General features: G+C 38.1%; 1 protein-coding gene across 1 annotated transcript in view; it reads right to left on the bottom strand.

The window, feature by feature from the left end:
- Positions 1 to 4,197: 4,197 nt before the first annotated feature.
- SLC9A2 (solute carrier family 9 member A2) overlaps positions 4,198 to 18,357 on the bottom strand; it is a 32,004-nt gene continuing 17,844 nt past the window's right edge. The window contains exons 4-12 of the mRNA XM_079314698.1: positions 17,667 to 17,884; positions 16,079 to 16,281; positions 13,749 to 13,838; positions 12,410 to 12,480; positions 10,805 to 10,966; positions 10,130 to 10,226; positions 9,104 to 9,235; positions 7,128 to 7,218; positions 4,198 to 5,109 (exon numbers count right to left, since the gene is read on the bottom strand). Coding sequence (XP_079170824.1) covers positions 4,739 to 5,109; positions 7,128 to 7,218; positions 9,104 to 9,235; positions 10,130 to 10,226; positions 10,805 to 10,966; positions 12,410 to 12,480; positions 13,749 to 13,838; positions 16,079 to 16,281; positions 17,667 to 17,884 — 1,435 coding nt within the window. The 3' untranslated portion in view covers positions 4,198 to 4,738. The remainder of the gene's footprint in view (positions 5,110 to 7,127; positions 7,219 to 9,103; positions 9,236 to 10,129; positions 10,227 to 10,804; positions 10,967 to 12,409; positions 12,481 to 13,748; positions 13,839 to 16,078; positions 16,282 to 17,666; positions 17,885 to 18,357) is intronic.

Genomic DNA, 18,357 nt, shown 5'->3' with positions numbered 1-18,357 from the left:
CTCCTGTGCTGACCGTGGTGTCTGCAGAGTTGTTTCTCTCATTCCTCACTTCTCTGACCACAACTGTTTCTAGAAATTTTTTTCCTTTTTTAGTATGTTATTAGACACTGATTGTCTAGGCCTTGGCCAGCGGTGGGTCCACCTTGGAGCCAGCTGGCATTGGCTCAGTCAGACAAAGGGAAAGCTGCTGGCAGCTTCTCAGAGAAGCCACCACTATACCCCTCCTGCTACCAAAACCTTGCCTTGCAAGCCCAATACACCAGTTCTGCAGATTTCCATTTCCTGACCAGTTTTCTTTCTTCTGAAATTACTCACTGCAGCACCATCACAGAAGTCAGTACCATTCTCATCTTCTGACAACAATTGATTATTGAGCAGATAATGCAGCAACAGAATAGGGCAAGTTTTGTTTATGATCAGGCTTGCTCATTACTCCAGGTTCTCAGTAGTGCCATTGCATTCCTGCTGTTGGGAACCTCTGTGGGTGCTGCCAGTGCCAATCTGGTTATGGGTTTTGCAGGACACCCTTGGGTAAATGATCCTTTATAGTCTGACACTTTGGCATTTGAAAACCCAAGACTTGCCTGTTACTGCTATAATATTGAAGACTAATTCACAAAGAGCTGATCATGAATCTTGTAAGATCATGAATCTTGTAAGAGTGTGCTGGAGCCTGAACTTTGCAAATCAAATTATTGTAAATGGAGATCAGACTGCTTTTAGAAATGAAAGAGTCTACAGCTTATTTTAAAGGGAAACCTTGAAAAAATTAAGTTTTAATTTACAAAGAGAAATAAATTGAAATTTTTAAATTTTAAATCTCAGCACTAAAGAATTACTTTTTGAGATGTGCTACACCATAAGAACCACTCTTCCATTCTGTTAAATATCTAATAAATAGGAAGCCTCAGAGAGGAAAAATGAAATAAGCAGAAGTATTTAAGTTTTCTCTGTTTTCATGGCAAAATACTACTTTTTGAAACAAAACTTGTGGCAATTAGGGTGCCATGTTTATGCACATTAACATGATATTTTTATTGGATCAGAGCTCTTGTGGTACAAAAAGCATTCCAACGTCCAATTTCAAAATCTTTCATCTTTTCTTTAGAGGTTCAGGGATGTTGACAGAGCTTGGACAATTTTGGAAATGGTGACCAGCATTTCTTGTAGTGTCAGCTGATGTTTGCAATTGGTGGACTTGGCAGCTCTTGAAAAAGTTGGTGCAGGATGCAGTGTTGTTTGCTTCCAGAGAGCCCAAGATACCCTTCATAACAGCAGGCATGTTATTTTGGCAAAAATTTTAACTTTGTTTTTCCATGTGATTTCTATGTGGCTTTAGTACAGAAGGATATTCTCAAATTTTTAAATTGTTATGCAGCAAGGTTTTCTTCTTTAACTGGTTTCAGTGGAATTTGCATTATACTTTAGTAAAAAGCAGGGCAGCCCTTAAAATTTTAGCCCTTTGGGCAGATTTTTCTTGGGTTTTTTTTCAAGTATTTGCCTAAAAAAGGTAACTGGGTGTCTATCTCCTGTAGGCCTTGTTCTACATTCTTTCTTATCCTATTTCAATTTATAGGCCTCTCAGCAGCTGAAGGGGAAATCCTAAAAACCCTAATTCAGAGTGGAACTCTATTTTCCACTGTCCTTAAAACTGGACTTTCTTCATAAAAAAAATGCATTAAGATATCTGTACTACAGAGTGTACTGGGGAGTCATCTGGAAACAAAACATTTGTATGTGGCTTTGGCAAGTTTCCCAGTCACTGTTGAAGATCTGGTTTTCTTGAAAAAGCAAGGAAAGTTGTCCTCAGTCAATACATGACTTTCCCCATCAGATGGTGCTCGAGGACAGATTTATTGGGCATTTCATTCTCCAGCAGACAAACTCTCATATGATATGAAGGATGTGACTCCTCTGCAGGCTCAGAAAAGTGCTCACATGTTTTTCCTTTGCAGGAGAGAAAAAAAAAAAAAAAAAAAAGGGAGGGAAAAAAAGATCAACCTCTGACCCAAACCAGGGCAAGAGCTGAATGATAAGGGCTACCTGAATCAACACCTATGTCACCTGCTGCTGTCATTGCTACTGAAAAGGAGAGCATCTGGAAATCAGTTCCCAGACATGGCAGGGCTCTGATTCAGCAGTAATGGAAAAGAGCCTGAAAAGGGTGGGAAGAGCAGAAGTGAGGAAGGTAGAGGGTACTTACAATGACACAGAGTCCCAGGAGATTTGCAATTCTGCTTCACAATGTGACCATGCTGGAGATGTGCCTTGATGCTTGTATTCTGTGGATTTGCAAGTGCTTTGGAAAGGCAAAAACATGCTATCATGTTTTGGAGCACCAAGAGCTTAAGACCATATTCATAAAAATGACCTTCAATTTGATGTGCTTGTACTATGGGGCACCACTTTAAGCACAAATAATGTGAGCATGCCCTGCATTAATGGGCAACCAGCACAGCAGTAAAGTTCCTGAAACCTGCATTCATTATTTAAAATTGTGCCATAAAAAATAACAACTGTTTGAAAAAAACTTGAAAAGTAGCTCTCCCCAGATAGAAGCCAAGTGCTTGGTGATTACCAGCACACAAAGAAGAAAACTCCACAGAGTAAACTAAATGTTGATGTGCAACGTTTCACATTTATTTATTTGGTCAGATTTCAGATTGGCCTAATATAAAACAGCTAATCTAAACAGTCTGCTCTGTAAGGAGGATGTCTCAAAACTGAAATCAAAACTCGAGGCTTTTTTCTAATTCAAAAATGATCCAAATAATGCAGTGACATAGCATTCCCTGACAATTGTACAGATGAAAGTACTTTCCTGTTAAAGAAAGACAACTTTAAATTTGTTTTTAAAACTCGCTGGCTTTGTTTGAACCCAATTTTATTTCCATACAGGAGGTGATCATTAAAGGATATCTCAGTATTGATTTCCACAATAATGATTCATTGAGACTAGCCATGAACATTTGACTGAGGTTTACAGGGCTCACACAGCCATTCCTCTGCAGCTTAGACTTTGAATTTTCCACACAGCAGAATTTTCCATAGCTGGAACAGAGGAAAAAGACTAAAAGACCTGTGCTAAGGAAAGAATTTAGGAAGGTTTGATATTTCAAATTCATACATGAAATAAATATTTTTTAAATGTTTTTAGAAGAAGGAAAATCTTACAGACCCATTTATCAACCCCCACCCATGCACATTTGAAAGAAATCTACTTTGTGGTTTTAAAAGGAAACTCTGATTTTTAATAGTTCTTTCAAAACAAACTTAAATTAAAAAAAATTAATCTTATTGCCCACAGATTTAGAAATGTGCTAATGAAAGAGAAAAGTTATGATTTCACAGTGTACATTCTTCAATGAAAGTTATCAATTTTGTAACAAATAGAAAGAAAATTATTTCTGCATTATAGTGAAATGTGTATCTGTGCTAAAGCAAGCTCAGTACTGAGATTCAGTGGGACAGAAAGTGCAAATTCCTGAGAGCTACAGTTAACTATCATTTATTTTAATGCACCCTCCCTTCCCATATGCCCTCAAATGGCAGCCATTCATGCTAGGATCAAGAAGTCCATGTTATTAAGGTGCACAGTGACTTCAGCTGATTCCAGGGCCCCACTGTGCTACTTTTCTGTAAAAACAAATTAGATGGAACACTTTTGTTCCTTGGAGTGCATAGCTCAGACAAAGAAAATATTATCTTTCACCTTTTACAGATGAGGAAACAAAAAGTAAAACAAATTAACCAGGGTCACAAGCATGAGTTGAATGAGCTTTCTTAAGTCTCAGTGGTCCCTGACTCAAACAGGAGACTGCTCTCTTTGTCTATGTGCAGTACTCTGCAACTATTCTACTGCTGTGTTTGCATTACATTGCAACCAAGTACCTAAGGTGCAAAAAAGCAATTTTGATTCACAATGTCATTTATCCATTTGAAGTTTTCTGGTTTTAGGCCTTCTGGTGTCCTGCTAAGTGCTCTCAGTTCCTGCTGACATAAGTGAAATCCAAGGTAGTTCAGTTTTTCTTTGGTGTTCCTTAGTACCTTTCAAAGGTAACATATTGCCAAAAATTCAGAAAGTAAAAATTCAAGCTAGTCAGGTCTTCGTTGCAAGTCCCTTTTTATAAGCTGTATCTGCAATTCTGCCCCTACAGCTTGTTTCTTCTTCCTTTTTTTCTGCATCAGAAGTCTTCAAACAAACTAGGCTTCAGGAATATATTATATCTTCTTTTGAAGTATATATGATAGGTGCATTGTGCAATTTTCAGTGTTATTCATGTTGAATTTCTGGTTAAAACAAGTATTGTTGATTATAAATAAAATCTGAAACTATACACAATTTTGGGGGTATTTTTAAGAATTCGTTCATCACTGGACTTTTCAGCAAGGATTTAAATGGAAAAGTGGATATTGAACCTTTGGAAGTTGGTTCCATGAGAGATGATGTGATAAGGCACATTTCCATACTATTTTAACAGTGGAAATAATGTAATTAAATTAAAGCTTTGCCTTGAGTTATTTATAAAAGAGATATATATTTTTTTATGTCTTCAACTTTGCAACTGCTCCAGTATTCCTTTCACTTAGGTAATGGAGTTGACTCAAATGGAAGTGGTTAGACCCAGATTGAGGCTTGTTTTGTTACATTAATGGATCCCATAGTCTGATCAGATAGTTTAGAATCCTCATTCAATATGTCCATGGTTTATTACCAACAGTTCTCCTTTGGCTGTGTTTAGTAGGGCTGGTTCTCAGGCCTGTTTCTCTGCCTGTCCCCTTGCGATGCCTGCCTGACTAACCGTGGTGGTGGCATAGGTCTGGCTGAGCCATGCTCTGCAGTCAAATCTTCCCTGCTCAAAGTGCCAAATCTTGGTCTTGTCAGCAGTGGCTGCCTGAACCCAATGGATGGCTGAGGCAAGGTGCTTGGCTCCTGCTGCTCTCCTCGTCCGTCCTGGCTCCCGTCAACTTCGTTCTTCCACTCCATCCTAAACTCAGGCAGTGGCCTCTGTGGTCTCAGTCTCTGGTCTCTCAGGATTTTCCCTGCTCTTGGCCTTAGATTGAGCACTGTGGTAGCAGCATCCAACTCAGAGTCACTGCTGTCACCCACTGTTAATTGAAAACAAAAGTATAGTTTTAGGTGTAGATATAACTGTTTCAGGAATATTTGAGTAACAGCACACTGAGCCCTTGCAGCCATAGAATAAACTTTCCCCATGTTTTTCTATATTCAGTGCTTTGATTAGACACAGTAACAACCTCTTAATTCTGCCAAAATAGGGGATAGATTTGACTTTAAAACATCCCTACCCTCAAAAGTGTAATTTTTAGAAAGGCCTCACTCAGCTGCTCCTTGATTGCCAAGTGCTCCCTTGATTCAAGTAACATTCCCCCAGTTCTGGGAAATTTCCTGTTCTCTGGACAGAAAAAAACCTGCTTCTCTCTGAGCTTAGGGTCCCTTCTTACATCCAAGCAGGATACCAAAAGTAGATTTCTCAGCCTCACATCTCATGAAATCTAAGCTGAGAGGCATTTCCAGAGTACAACATGTACAGGGGCTCTAGAAACTTGATTTTGAAAAAGGAGAATCAATACTCTACCAAGCAAAGGATCTCTCAAGGTCAATGTACAGATGGGTGGAAATACCCCATCCTTAATAAGGATGAATGTAAGACATGAAACAGAATCAACAGGGCAAATATCATAGGTTGCAAGAGCTGCAGATTCTTCCACTAACAGTAATGTAGAATATGCTCTATGGAAAACTACCATAATTGTTTAAGGAATGCCCTTAAATGATCATTGCCAGGTAAACCAAGCTGGAGATTGTCTGGATGTGCACATGTGCATATATTTTTCCCCAGCAGACTTCTTTAAAAAAAAATTAACATCTTCATCAAAACTTTCACACTTGAATCATTTGATAATAATTTGGACAATGGTTTATGAATGCCTCAGATTTGTTCTTAGACTTAAATCAAATATGATGATTTAAATATATCAAAGTAAACAACTGTGTATGGTGCAACTGTCATAAGAATAACTTAGATTAGTAGCCTTCATGTTATTTCTTTTAAAAAGGTGAGGAAGGGGTCAACAAAACATATCACCACGTTATTGTCCATTCACCCAGATAATTATATATCAAGGAAGGTCTTCATCAGACTGTGTTTTCAGGCTTTTTCCCTTCTAAATGTGTCAAATAATATATTTTTTGACAATTGAATAATCTGGAGGCATATTTTCTCTTTAATTCTAGGTGACAGTAGGTGACCTCTGCAGACTAACTACGGAATAAAAGGCATCCTACACTCAGGAGAGCAAATATATTATTAAAACACAAAAACAAACTATTGCTAAATTAATTGGGAATAGTGAAAAACTAATTGAGGTGGAGATCAGGAAATTTTTGCAACTCTGCAGAGATTTTGTCCTCCCAGCAAGAGAACTTGATGACAACTTGTCATGAAAGAAAATGCTTTCAAGTATGATATTAGCATGGTAATGAAACCATTAACAATCAGCAGTAATATATAGAATTGGGCAAAATTTTCCCATCAAATATTTGTGCTTCAACAGATTTTTAATTTCTTTCTTTTTTTTTTTTTGTTACAACTCAAGAACTACAATATAAAACATCTGCAAGTTTAGGCAGAGGAAAACAATTAACAATTTAGTTGTACACCACAGCAAGTTGAGTTCTTCATGAGAACTATAAACTACTAGATCTCATTACCTTCTCTGGTTTGCTTCTCAGAGCAGTGTCCTATACCCTGACCCCTGAGAGAAAAGAACCAAATAGGCTCATAATCCAGGAGGTATATCTGGATTATGGAATAAAGATAAGGAGAATGAGCCATAGCAGTGTTCCTGGTGCAAAAGTGCAGCAGGCTGCTGCTTGCTGACATGAGATGTGCTGGGAGGACTATGCCAGTATAGAATAGGAAGTGAGAAAGCCCCACAAAACCCTGCTGTCAGGCATTTCTCTACATTCACTTTTCTGCTTTAGGACACTGCTTTAAATGCTCTAATTCACTGATTTCTCTACATCATGCCTGGAAAAACCTTCCTTCTATGTAAGCAAAATGACTACAGCACATAAGAAAAAAGCAGAAAAAATTCATTACCTCTGGAAGATGTTTTATTTCTCACTCGTAGTTTCTCTGGGAGTTTAGTGTTTTTAGGAAGTGAAAGAAATCTTTTTGTGTTTGCTGCAGCCTGCATGCAAAGAAAACCAAAACATTTTAAGTCACTGCAGCCTAGTGCACCTGCATAATGCATGTCAAGATACCCAGCTGAGGCTGGAACAGGTTTATGTAGCTAAAGGGCTGGAGAGTAGTTTCAGATTAACTAATATGTGATCTTTTGCTACACATTCAGTGCTGATTGCTGGCTGAAGTCCGTGCTAACTAAGGTAAAGACTGAATAATCTCAAGCAGTTTAATCAAATGAAAGCCTAGTGATATGCCCTCTAAGATCAGAGTTAATAAATGTATGGTCTCTAACCTCAACCTTACCTGCACAGGTTTTCCTAAGGAAGGCAAATGCTGCAAGCATGACATTTCATGCAGCTCCATGTTTAAAACTTGTTCAAAACTTTTTATAAATCAGCTGCAAAAATGAAGCTTGGGCTCAAGAACTAATCTGTATTCTGATCCTGCAAGCACTTTATACATATAAATGACTTTAAACAGTTGACTAGTCACACTGAAGTTGATGAGGAAGTTAGGCACCAGCATGATCATTTACCAGTTCAGGGCATAAAATCTTTGTTTTCCTCAGACTAACACTTAAAGGCTCTGGGAGCCTTTAAACATGTGAGGTACTTTCCAGGACAAGTTGCTTTTTTTTAAATTAAAAAGTTTCTCAAGGACATCCTTACTTATATTTGCTACAAAAATTTTAAAATCTTTACAGTCTACCAGCTCTCCTCTGCTCATACCATTATTTGTGGCAGACCCAAAGGGAACCTGAAAGGAAATTTATTTTCCCTTAGAGAGTTTTACTCTTTGGATTTTTATTATTTTCCTCTTTCTCCTCTTCTCTCTGTGGAGGATTTATCCAAGGATAATTATTCTTAAAATTATAGCCAGTGTGTTTTAAAAAGTTATCAGGCATACTTTTTCTCTCCCTGCCCCAAAAGTCCGGCTGGGTCTCCTCACTATTCGACACAGTAAATAATTTAATTGTATGAAAAGATAACATATGTAACTGTGGTTGAGAGGGGAAAAAAATCATTCAGGAACAGTCATGTCATAATTAACACCACAGTAGCTCTGGTAATGATCACCTATGAGGCACAGCCCTTTTGGAGACATTTTTCCAGCCTCAGTCAATGAAGACAGCAGTCATAAGAATTCCTGTAACATGAAAATACATATTCATAGGATGGCTAATTTCCTTGATACCTGATATGACCCAAAGGATGTTTCCCTGCCTAATTAGTGTGCTCCATTCCACACTTGGTTACAATTGCAGGATTGCCTCAGACAGCCAGATATTATCATGCCACAGCAATCCTTGTCAGTGGAAGGAGTTTTCCTAACCAATGTCAAAATCTGAAGGTCTGACTACATTCTATGATAGAGCATATAATATTTTTTCAAGGGAAGAGTTTGCTCTGACTGATGTGGTCAAAAGTTCTCTCCTATATTTTGGATCTTGTCTTAAATAGCTTTTCTATCTCAAAGTAATGTTTTAACCTTTAATAATCCACACTTCATCAAAATACTGATAGAGAATACTGATCATACCTACATTGTGTAGAGAGCCTGTCCAGCTTCTCTGAGGTAAAATTATAGCAGCATATCCCACTCTCATCACATGAGGTGAAATTATGGCACAGATCATACTCCTATCATATTTTGCAAGACTGAAGCTTTACTGAAGGTGTCAACACAAATTAAGGGGCTCATGTGTGGAACTCAAGGTGTGTGATATTACATGTGCACTTGTCTTCCAAATTCAAGATTTTTTCCTGCATGTCTGAGGATTGTTTTTTCTTCATGACAGTTAGCTACAAAGAGCTGCTTTCAATAAAACTAAAATTAAAAAAAACAAACAAGCATTCAAAAAAAAAAAAATCATTAGAAAATGCAAGTACCGGTCTCTCCCTTGACAGGCTGTTTGTTTTCCTCAGGCTCTCCCTAAGGCTGTGCCGGCGACGGATCAGAATTTCCTTGGCCTGCTTTTCACCTGCATCTGCAGCCAGGCTGTGCCGGTTGTAGGACATTGTCTGAAAGAGAAAAGCAGTGATCACAGCCTGGAAAGCATGATGTCAAGTGTGTTGGACTATATGAGCAGGGAAAAACAGGCTTTTTGCTTTAATAAGCATCATCAATCCTTGTGAACAGGATCATATTGCAGATGATTAAGAACAATAATTATGCCAAGAATATTTTTATTCATTTGCTTCACAACCACCTGGGGTTTTTTTGTTGGTTTTGGTTCATTTTTTTTAAACCTGCTGATATTTAGAATGAAAGACAAAATGGAAAAAGCTGGTTTAATACTATGTTTACCCCCACTCTGTAGTAGCTTGGTCAGTATGTCAGTAGAGGACACATTTGAAAGTGATGAGTCCCCTAGAGGGAAATAATTTTTACCTCCAGCAAGCTGAAGCTTGCTCAATTTTTGAATGTTTTCCAAGTACTCAGGCAATCAAACTACTTAGCCACAGGAGGATAAATGTGAAATGTCCTTTTGCTTTTATTTCACTGTTTTTCCAGTTCATCACCTCTGCTTTTAATACAAACAACTTTACAACTGGAAGCAAATAGGAAATCTAATCCCATATCATGGAGTGACCAACATACTGATACAAGTAGACAATGTTGAGTTGAACTGGTACCTATGATCCTACTTTAATACTGTAGGTACATCAGAAGTTATAAGACAAAAACATTAAGCCTTATCAATAGTATATGATCAAGCAAGTATTTACACAAAGGAATGTGAATATGCTACTGAACATATGACAGGATATGGACTCAAAGCAACAGAGGCAAATAAGAGCATTACTTGTTATTATATGATAGAGCAGATGTACTAGCTCAAAGATGTGTTAGGAAGATAATCAGTCTATTACAAGAGAAGTGGGATATTAATGTAGGCAAAAGTTCATCCTTACTCGATGTCGTATTTGGTAGAGATTCTTTGTTAATATTTCTCTCATGTTTTCCATTTCAGTGGGAGAAAGGGGCTTTATCTTTCCTTCATGATAGTCACTGTGGCAGAATAAAAAAAATGGAAAATATAAGGAGAGGAAGAAAGAGAGAGGGAGACAGAGAGAGTGTCTTTATTCTAATGGTCAGGAATGACATTTGAATTATTCCCTTGGTTGAAGGTGGAAAAAACATTTCAAAACAACCAAGTAATAGATGAAAATATAACAGGTAGAAATGAAATCTTGATTTCATTTGAATCCATGTTTAGACACAAAATGGGATTAAAATTACAATAATGTGTCCATTTTATTAGGCACCATTCAAAATGCCCCTCAGGCTCCCCTTGTAGCTATTCTCAGCAGGCTGGCAGGCACATGTTCAAGTCCACCTGTGCTCTGCACAGCAGATCAATGTTCCAGTGAGCAGCTGCCCCAGAAAATTACACACCCAGGAAGAACACAGCACTTCATGTGAAGCTACAGGCAAAAGGCTCTTGTTTCACATCCTCTTACTGCTCTGGTGACATTAGGACCCAAAGTATCCTAAGCCAAAGTGATTATCCTGCCTGCAGCCCAGGCTGGGAAATAAATTACCTGTCCCAGCTGAGATGCTTGGCCATGCTGGCATCACTTGCTTACCTGAGAGACACTGAGGATGGGACCTTGCTTATCATTCCACTCTCTGCCATCTCAATGGCATGCTTGATTTCCAGCTTCTTGTACAAAGAAACAATGCTGGATTTGGGCTGGTTCTCACGGATTAGAAGTCTTCGCAGGTATTTATTGTCGAACTTTTTAAACCTGTACATGAGGCAAACCAGCCCAGCCAGTTAATTTTTACTGTGCATAGTTAAGGAAAGCCAATATATTGCAGTTAATGGAATTTTAAAGGGCTTTATTGTCTGGGAATGTACCTCTTTATGTTAACAACCTAATGCTGAGTAACCTAAGAAAGGGTCAATTTCAACTTTACTTCAGATAGATTGTCTTAACCTGTGTTTTGCTTAATGTGTTAACAGTCAGTCTCCCTAGAAGCAACTTTAAACTTTTAGGTATTCTATGTTATTAGAAAATATTATTTTTAATTCTCTGTTTTCATCAAGACAAAAAGAACATTAAATATTTACTGTAATAACAAATAAAAGGCCAAAATTTGCATCAACTGCTTTTTCTTTGAAATTTTAGCCTGCTTTTGTAAAACTTTAGAAGTTCTTCCTTTCTCTAAAGCAACTGCACCCTCTTGGATGCTTAGTGAGAAAATATTGATTGCAGCTGGTATTGCTTTTGCTTGTCAGAAAATATTTTCCCTCCAGACATTCTAAAGTTATTCTTGAATTTGAGTGTGAAGGTCAGAAGAGGTGGAACTCTCCTTTGCTCTACAATATTTTCATTAAAGATCTCATGTAGACTAGAGGAGAACCAGACTGAGTAAAGAAAAGTTGTACCCATATCACACATCTGTCAGGAAAGTGCCCTCATTGTGTTGTTGCTCCCAACTCATTTGGAGAGGGCTCTCCTCAGCCATTCCTGCTGGTGCTATTCTCTCCTTGTACAAAACGACTAAATTTTTCTTGGAGGGGGGTGAGCAGTGCCCATGCTTTGGCTATTTGGGCATAAAAGGAATTGGCTCTAAAGCATTTGGGTGTAAAAGGAATTAGATCCAACCTAATGATGATGATGACAGTGATTCAGCAGATGAAGTAAAAATATGAATTATTCAGGTATTGCCAGGGATAATCTTCCTAACTAAGCCTTAAGTAATACCATCAAGAGCTGTGGAGCTCTCTGCCATTAGGATCTCCCATGTATCTCATGCCAGCCTTGATCTTTCTAGAGGAAATCAAATAGTTTTTGTATGTTTACTGTCAAATAAGAAATTAACCCATCTCTTCACTGCCCTAAGAAATACGGTTTGCAGGAAGACAGCTGGGTGGGATGAAAGGCTCAGCAGACACTCAGGAAATGCTCTGCAACAGTCAGAAACATGCACCCTCAGAAGGTACCATCCTTCACCCTGGGATCACAGGGCTGCCTTTCTTCCCAGATGAAGATTCTACTTGCTTGTGGTTTAGTAAAAACCATTGTTTTGCTACTTTTCCTTTGAAACCCACATGTTCTAAAAACAACCATACACTTTCAAGAATGGATGCTGAAAATGAAATATGATGCCAAACAGCCTTTGTTTGTTGCTGCAGAGCCATTTCAGCCTCTCCTGTATAACAAAGTTTCAAATGCAACTCTTACTTATCTCTCCAAAAGTTGTGACCCCAGTGTCCACACACATCTTCAATTCCAGTCTTCACATGGTCAAAGAACTAAAGGAAAACATTGGTTCATTACATAAACTTATAGACATCACTCAGCTTGTCCTTAGACCTTATTAGTTTCCAGCTTACTTTAAAACAAAAATAACCAGTCACAGTTCAGGAAAATGCTTCAGTTTTACCAAAAGCAGTCCAAACCAAGCTCAAAAACAGAATCTGTTTCTTTCACCCTGAATCTTCTTTAGCTCACAGCCACAAAGGGACAGAATTTAGTTGTTATTTTCTTCAATGTCAATCTTGCTCAGTTCCTGCCTGAAACTAAAGGTTTTTCCCGTATTTTCACTTACTTGAAATTCACTAATCACTTGCTGCTATGCCTGGAACTTCCCCAGGCTTGATAGTGAGGCAAGTATGACTTTGTGGAGATGAGAATGTCAGTGGACAGAAGCTTCCTACATCAGCACCAGCCCCTCAGGATGCACAGACACAACTGAGAGCCAGCATTAGGTCCTGAGCTCCTATTTTAGGAATTTGCATCATCCTAAAGCATCCTGTCCACCTAATATTAGAAACACACTCTTCCTGAGTCTGTTATCAATTATGAAAAACTGAATTGGTTCAGCTAAGGTCACACTTGATCCCAGAGGCAGCATGTTTGCTTTCAATTCAGGAACCATTGTAGGAGTCTCTCAGTTTCAGGCAAAAACCCTGGTAGACATGTCCAAAGGGTAAGCTCTAAAAGGTCAGACTTTTAGATGCCTATATTGGCTTCTTTTCCAAATGTGGCCCTTCCTATTCCTCAGGTTTGAAAGATCAAACCATACCACCTCAGGTATGCTGCAAGGAGAAATATGTTCAAGAAGATGCATGGCACACATCTACCAAACATATATCCATAAAAAGGCTGATGATGTAAGAGTTAAGTAAGTTTAAGTGTATTTAAGAGAAGTTTGCGTTTGTTTAATTAAATTAAACCAAATGCATATAATGTAATTAAATAAGGCCAAAGATTTCCTGATGTAGCTGAATTATAAAATAGCATGTATCTCATGTGTGAAATAAACTACAGAAAGTTAATTTACTTCTAGACCTGAGCAATTAAGAAAGTGAGAGATTCCAAAATAATGATACGTAACAATAATTTCTGTAATTGCCAGAAGTTAAATAAGTTTTACAATTATTGTGCATATTACAGCATTCAAAAAGAAATCTAGTACAACCTCTCCATGATACTGATGCTGAATGCTTGTGTGTCTGAACATGACCAGGAATTTCATCTATACAAGGGTTTCACCTGTGGTAGAGAGGCTGCAACATACCCTGTTATAAATCTCTTCACTGACAGCAGGCTGCTTTTTGTTTGACCTTTTGACATCAAGAAACTCCACTAGTGGGCGAATTGTTATTCCCTGTGAAGAAAAAAAGAACACAATAATTATAAAAGTGAATTAATTCTGATTGGCAGGTTTTGCACTTAGCTATGAAGTCCTTGTGAGCTCAGACTCCACTAATGCAACGGGAGGAATGAAGGGGCACCCTAGAACTGAGAGGTCCAAGAGGGTCAACCTAACAGAACCTATCAGGAATACATCACCTATCTCATCAATAGTAATTTTAAACTCTTTTTTTTCAGTTTTATTATGTGTTAAAAAAACATGAATTGTTCAACTGATAACCTGCAATTTCAAAATAAATATGTAAAGTCCTCTTTTTTAGTTATTACTTCCAAAATAGGTATTCAAAGATAGGGAAACAGTACTATTATTGACATCTATGATCATGAAACTAAGGGTATTTTGTAAATATGTATCTTTGATTGACCATTCTCAGAGAAAGAACAAAAGGTTTTGGCTATCCTTGAATAATATAATGGCTTTGAACAATTATTTGTGGAAGAATTGAGATAATTTGTTTACTTGTACACTGGCACAGGGGAGAGGAATGAATCTCCTGTGGTGTTGAGATCAGGCCCTACTATCCCAGACACCCAGGTCACATTTCTTTTCATAAATGAATCAAGCTTTATCTCAAAAGTAGTGAGGTTTCTTTGCCCCATTGCTCATAATGGAACACTCATCTTGAACCTTATTGTTCTGATAATTAGAAAGCTGCTTCTTAATTGCATCATGGTCACTGTGTACCACTTTGTTCTTGTGCCAACATTTGTCTTTTTAATTTAAACAGTGTTCACTCCCTCATATAAACAGTAATTATCTCTTCTCCTCTTCTCCTTCATCTTGCTAAGGCCAAGGCATCCTGGTCTCCTTTCACATGACAGCCTTGCCAGTCCCTGATCACTCCAGAACATGCCACTCTGCTCTGGTGGAAATGCCTCTCTCAGTGTGTCCTAAGATCACATTTGCCTTTCTTCTCTCCTCACTGCACTGCACTGTTGGCTTAAAACCTACCCCATTATCAACTAGTCCTCCTGCATCTTTTTCCCCTTTCTATTTTTTTTCCCAAATCAAAGGTTCTCATGTCACAAGAGAAATTCCTAGTACGAAAATCCTTGCAGAAACACTTTTGCACACATTAGTGTTCAATTTCATTCTGTTCCTTCCATATTGTCCCTCAGTTCTTTCTACAGGATGCTTTATCTCACTGTCACCCTGAGAACACTTTTCAAAATCTGTCATCAAGAAATATCAGCAACAGAAACTCCTACATTTATGTTCCATGGTCAATTAACAAAAGTATTAACTTATCCTTGAGGAATTCCTTTAATAATATCTCATCACCTATTACCTGGCCAGGGTGATTGAACACTTGATCAAGTGCCCAGAGGGGCTGGGGTATCTCCATCCATCAGCACATTCAGAACTCAGCTCCATATGGCCCTGAGTAACATGAGCTAAGTGGCCTTTCTTTGAGCACAGGGTTGGACTAGAGACCCCCAGAGATCCTTTCTGACCCAAAAGAAAATTTGTTTCTATCTCCATTTAATAGAGAAGCTAGAGGAGCTGTCAGCTCCTTCTTCATTCATTTTATAGTCATCATAATGTCAACCTAAACCTCAATTTAATCAGCAGTAACACTAAAAATTCCTCTGTCACCCCCTCCCCAAAGATTTTACAATATTCCATTTAATTGAGATTACTCTAAAAAATAAATTGCCTTATGAAAGTATGATGCCAGGTTTTTCTTTTATTAATCAAATTGCATCTCATAGCACATTATATTTATCTCCATATTTTAAATTATATATTAGTTGTCACATCTAAAATCAGCTAACTGACTTCTACCTTTGCAGCATCACTTGCTAACAGCCAGACTGCAGTTCACCTGTCTGGGCCTTCAGGGTCTTTAGCTCACTGTGCACTATATCCAACACTGAACTCCTGAGCAAACACACAAATTTAAACATTCCAAAAAAGGGAATTAGTGCTGAAGCTGTACCCAGATTATCTTTTGTCTCTACTCCAACCTCACTAGTCTTAAATACTTAATACTACTTATATGTAAGCATAAGTACTTAATATCTGGCATACTTTTGCTACCTGCCCGTGGTATGCATAGCATTTTTTTATACTATGACTATGGCAAGTACCTTCAAGTATGTTCCTTACAGTAAATTAGAACATTTGTTTTTCTACCCAAGGGTTATTAACAACCTGTCTGAGACAGAAGTCCAGGAGAAGAAAGGTACTACCTGAATGAAAACAGTAAAGAATATCACCACGATAACAGCAGTGATGAACAATTTCTTCCTGGGAAACACAGCAGGAGGAAGCAGAAATACAAGTGAAAAACAAATTGCTCCTCGGAGACCTCCATAGGCAATAATAAATTGGTCCTTAAAAGTGAGAGGTATTGTCCGGAATACATTAATGATCTGAGTCAGAACAAAAACACCTGAGGGGAAAAAACAGAATTACAGAGAGGAGGGGTTAAACATGGAACTTAAATTACACAGAACTAGCTCACGATGTTAATATTTGTTTAAAAACACTTCTATTTGCGTCTTACTTTTTATTTGCTTCTTCAATATATAATATTGAAGAAATGAAACATTACTCAGCAGCTTGAAATACCATAATATTAAATTAAAAAGCCTTAGTAACATCATTTTGAACATATTTAGGGAGCTAAAAACCTCAGGTCAGCTGAACTTAGGACCTGAAGCAGCTAATAGATCTCCACAAGACAGATATCTGCTGGACTACACCTCTAAAACAGCAATAATTCTCTGTGTCAGTATAGACCAAGACTCCTAATTGCTTTTTAACAGATTTTGAGGTGATTTTGAAAATTGGTATGTCCCCTCCATTAATCTGTGCTTTGAAACTTGCAAACTCCAGTCCACTTAATTTTACTCACACAGACAGGAAGGATGCAGGACTGGGGATGGAGGGAGGAAATGCCAGTGCATGCTGGTGTACCTTGAAAAAAGGTTCCAGGGATGTGGCAGATTGGAGTAAAGGCATAAAGGCAGGAGAAGGGAGCAAGCACTGGTGGCAAGAGCTGTGTGGCAATCAGGCTGATTGGCTGCTTTTCAGCACAAAGTATTGAGTGTGGGGTTTGCAGGTGCAGTAGGAAAATAATCCAGGTTTCTGCTCTGGAAGGAGGCTTGGGAGCTGGATGTAGAGCTGCAGATTAGAGCATGACCCACCTTTACATATGCAGGGGCTGAATCATTAGAGATTAAGCTGGGGAGAGGAGCAGATTTAAGACCTACCAGCCTGCCCTGCACTTAGCTCTCTAAGTAAAAGAGCTAGTACTGTAAATTCTATAGGAGGGGGTTTTTCTTTACACTTCAATTACAGCATTCCCTGGTTTGATACTATTTATGTCAATGACTGTGAAAATCCCAAAGCTAGTAAACATAAATTAAAAACAAAACCAAAAGCAAAGAAAAAAACCCAACGAAAACAAAACAAAAACCAACCAAAATAAACCCACAAACAAAAAACCCCCCCACAACCTTTCTAACTGCTGTATGACTGTAAATTCTTTTAACCAAAATTTTCTTATTTGTAAATAAATGTTTACTTAAATGCATGTGTTGTGATTAAGAAGCAGACTGCCTCTCACTTTAGACTTTATTTGATTAGGTTGATTTTTAGGTTCCATTTTAGGGAAAGGTAGAAGCTGACCCTGCAATATAGAGCATGTTACTAATACAAAAACCAGTCTACAAACTGATGGGTCTATGTCTAAGTTTTGGCATTTTCTACTTGACAAGAGATAAAACATTTCACTTGCAAAATATATTGACCCATAGTCTGAGGCTTGCTTACCCAGTGCCCTCCAGATTAAACAGAAGAGGAGGGTGAAGCTAACAAAGGCCCAGTTCCACTCGTGGTTCTTCCCAACTGTAGACACACCCATGAAGATGAAGATCAAAGTCTCACTGACACTGCTCAGCATCTTCATGAAATATTTTATCGTTGTGTAGGATTTCTGAGAAACATTTTCCTCCACGTATTTATTCATGGTCATGGCACAAGCTGTGATCCTGAAAAGCAAACATTATCCCATATTTCATTGTTGTTTTTTTTTTTTAATTTCTCTTATATCTACATAATATTATTCATTTTCCATAGTTCTCTCTAAAATGCAAAGCATAACTTATTCCATAACCAATCTCAAATTTAAAGGCTTGGTGAACCTACAATTTTGGGCACAACATTTTTTTCTGCAATGGGAAGTTTTCTGAGAAGAAATCAGTGTATATAATTTTTTTTCATATACCAAATGCACATGATCTGTGCAGGGGTCACTCCAACCCTGTTTTGAAAGGGGCAGAGATGAGGAGAGATAGGGACAACCTTGGAAAACAGGAGTTGCTGCATCTCTTGCTGCTGAGGGACATCAGACAGGGTGGAAACTGCATATCCTGGGGCAGGGCAGGAATTTCCTCCTTCCCTACCAGCAGCTATCCCACCTCAATGGCAGTGACAGTAGCCAGCTCCTCTTTCCAAGCAAAGC

Source organism: Erithacus rubecula, assembly GCF_903797595.1.
Source record: "Erithacus rubecula genome assembly, chromosome: 1".
NCBI classification, from domain to species: Eukaryota; Metazoa; Chordata; class Aves; order Passeriformes; family Muscicapidae; genus Erithacus; species Erithacus rubecula.
This window is presented reverse-complemented; position numbering and strand designations above follow the sequence as displayed.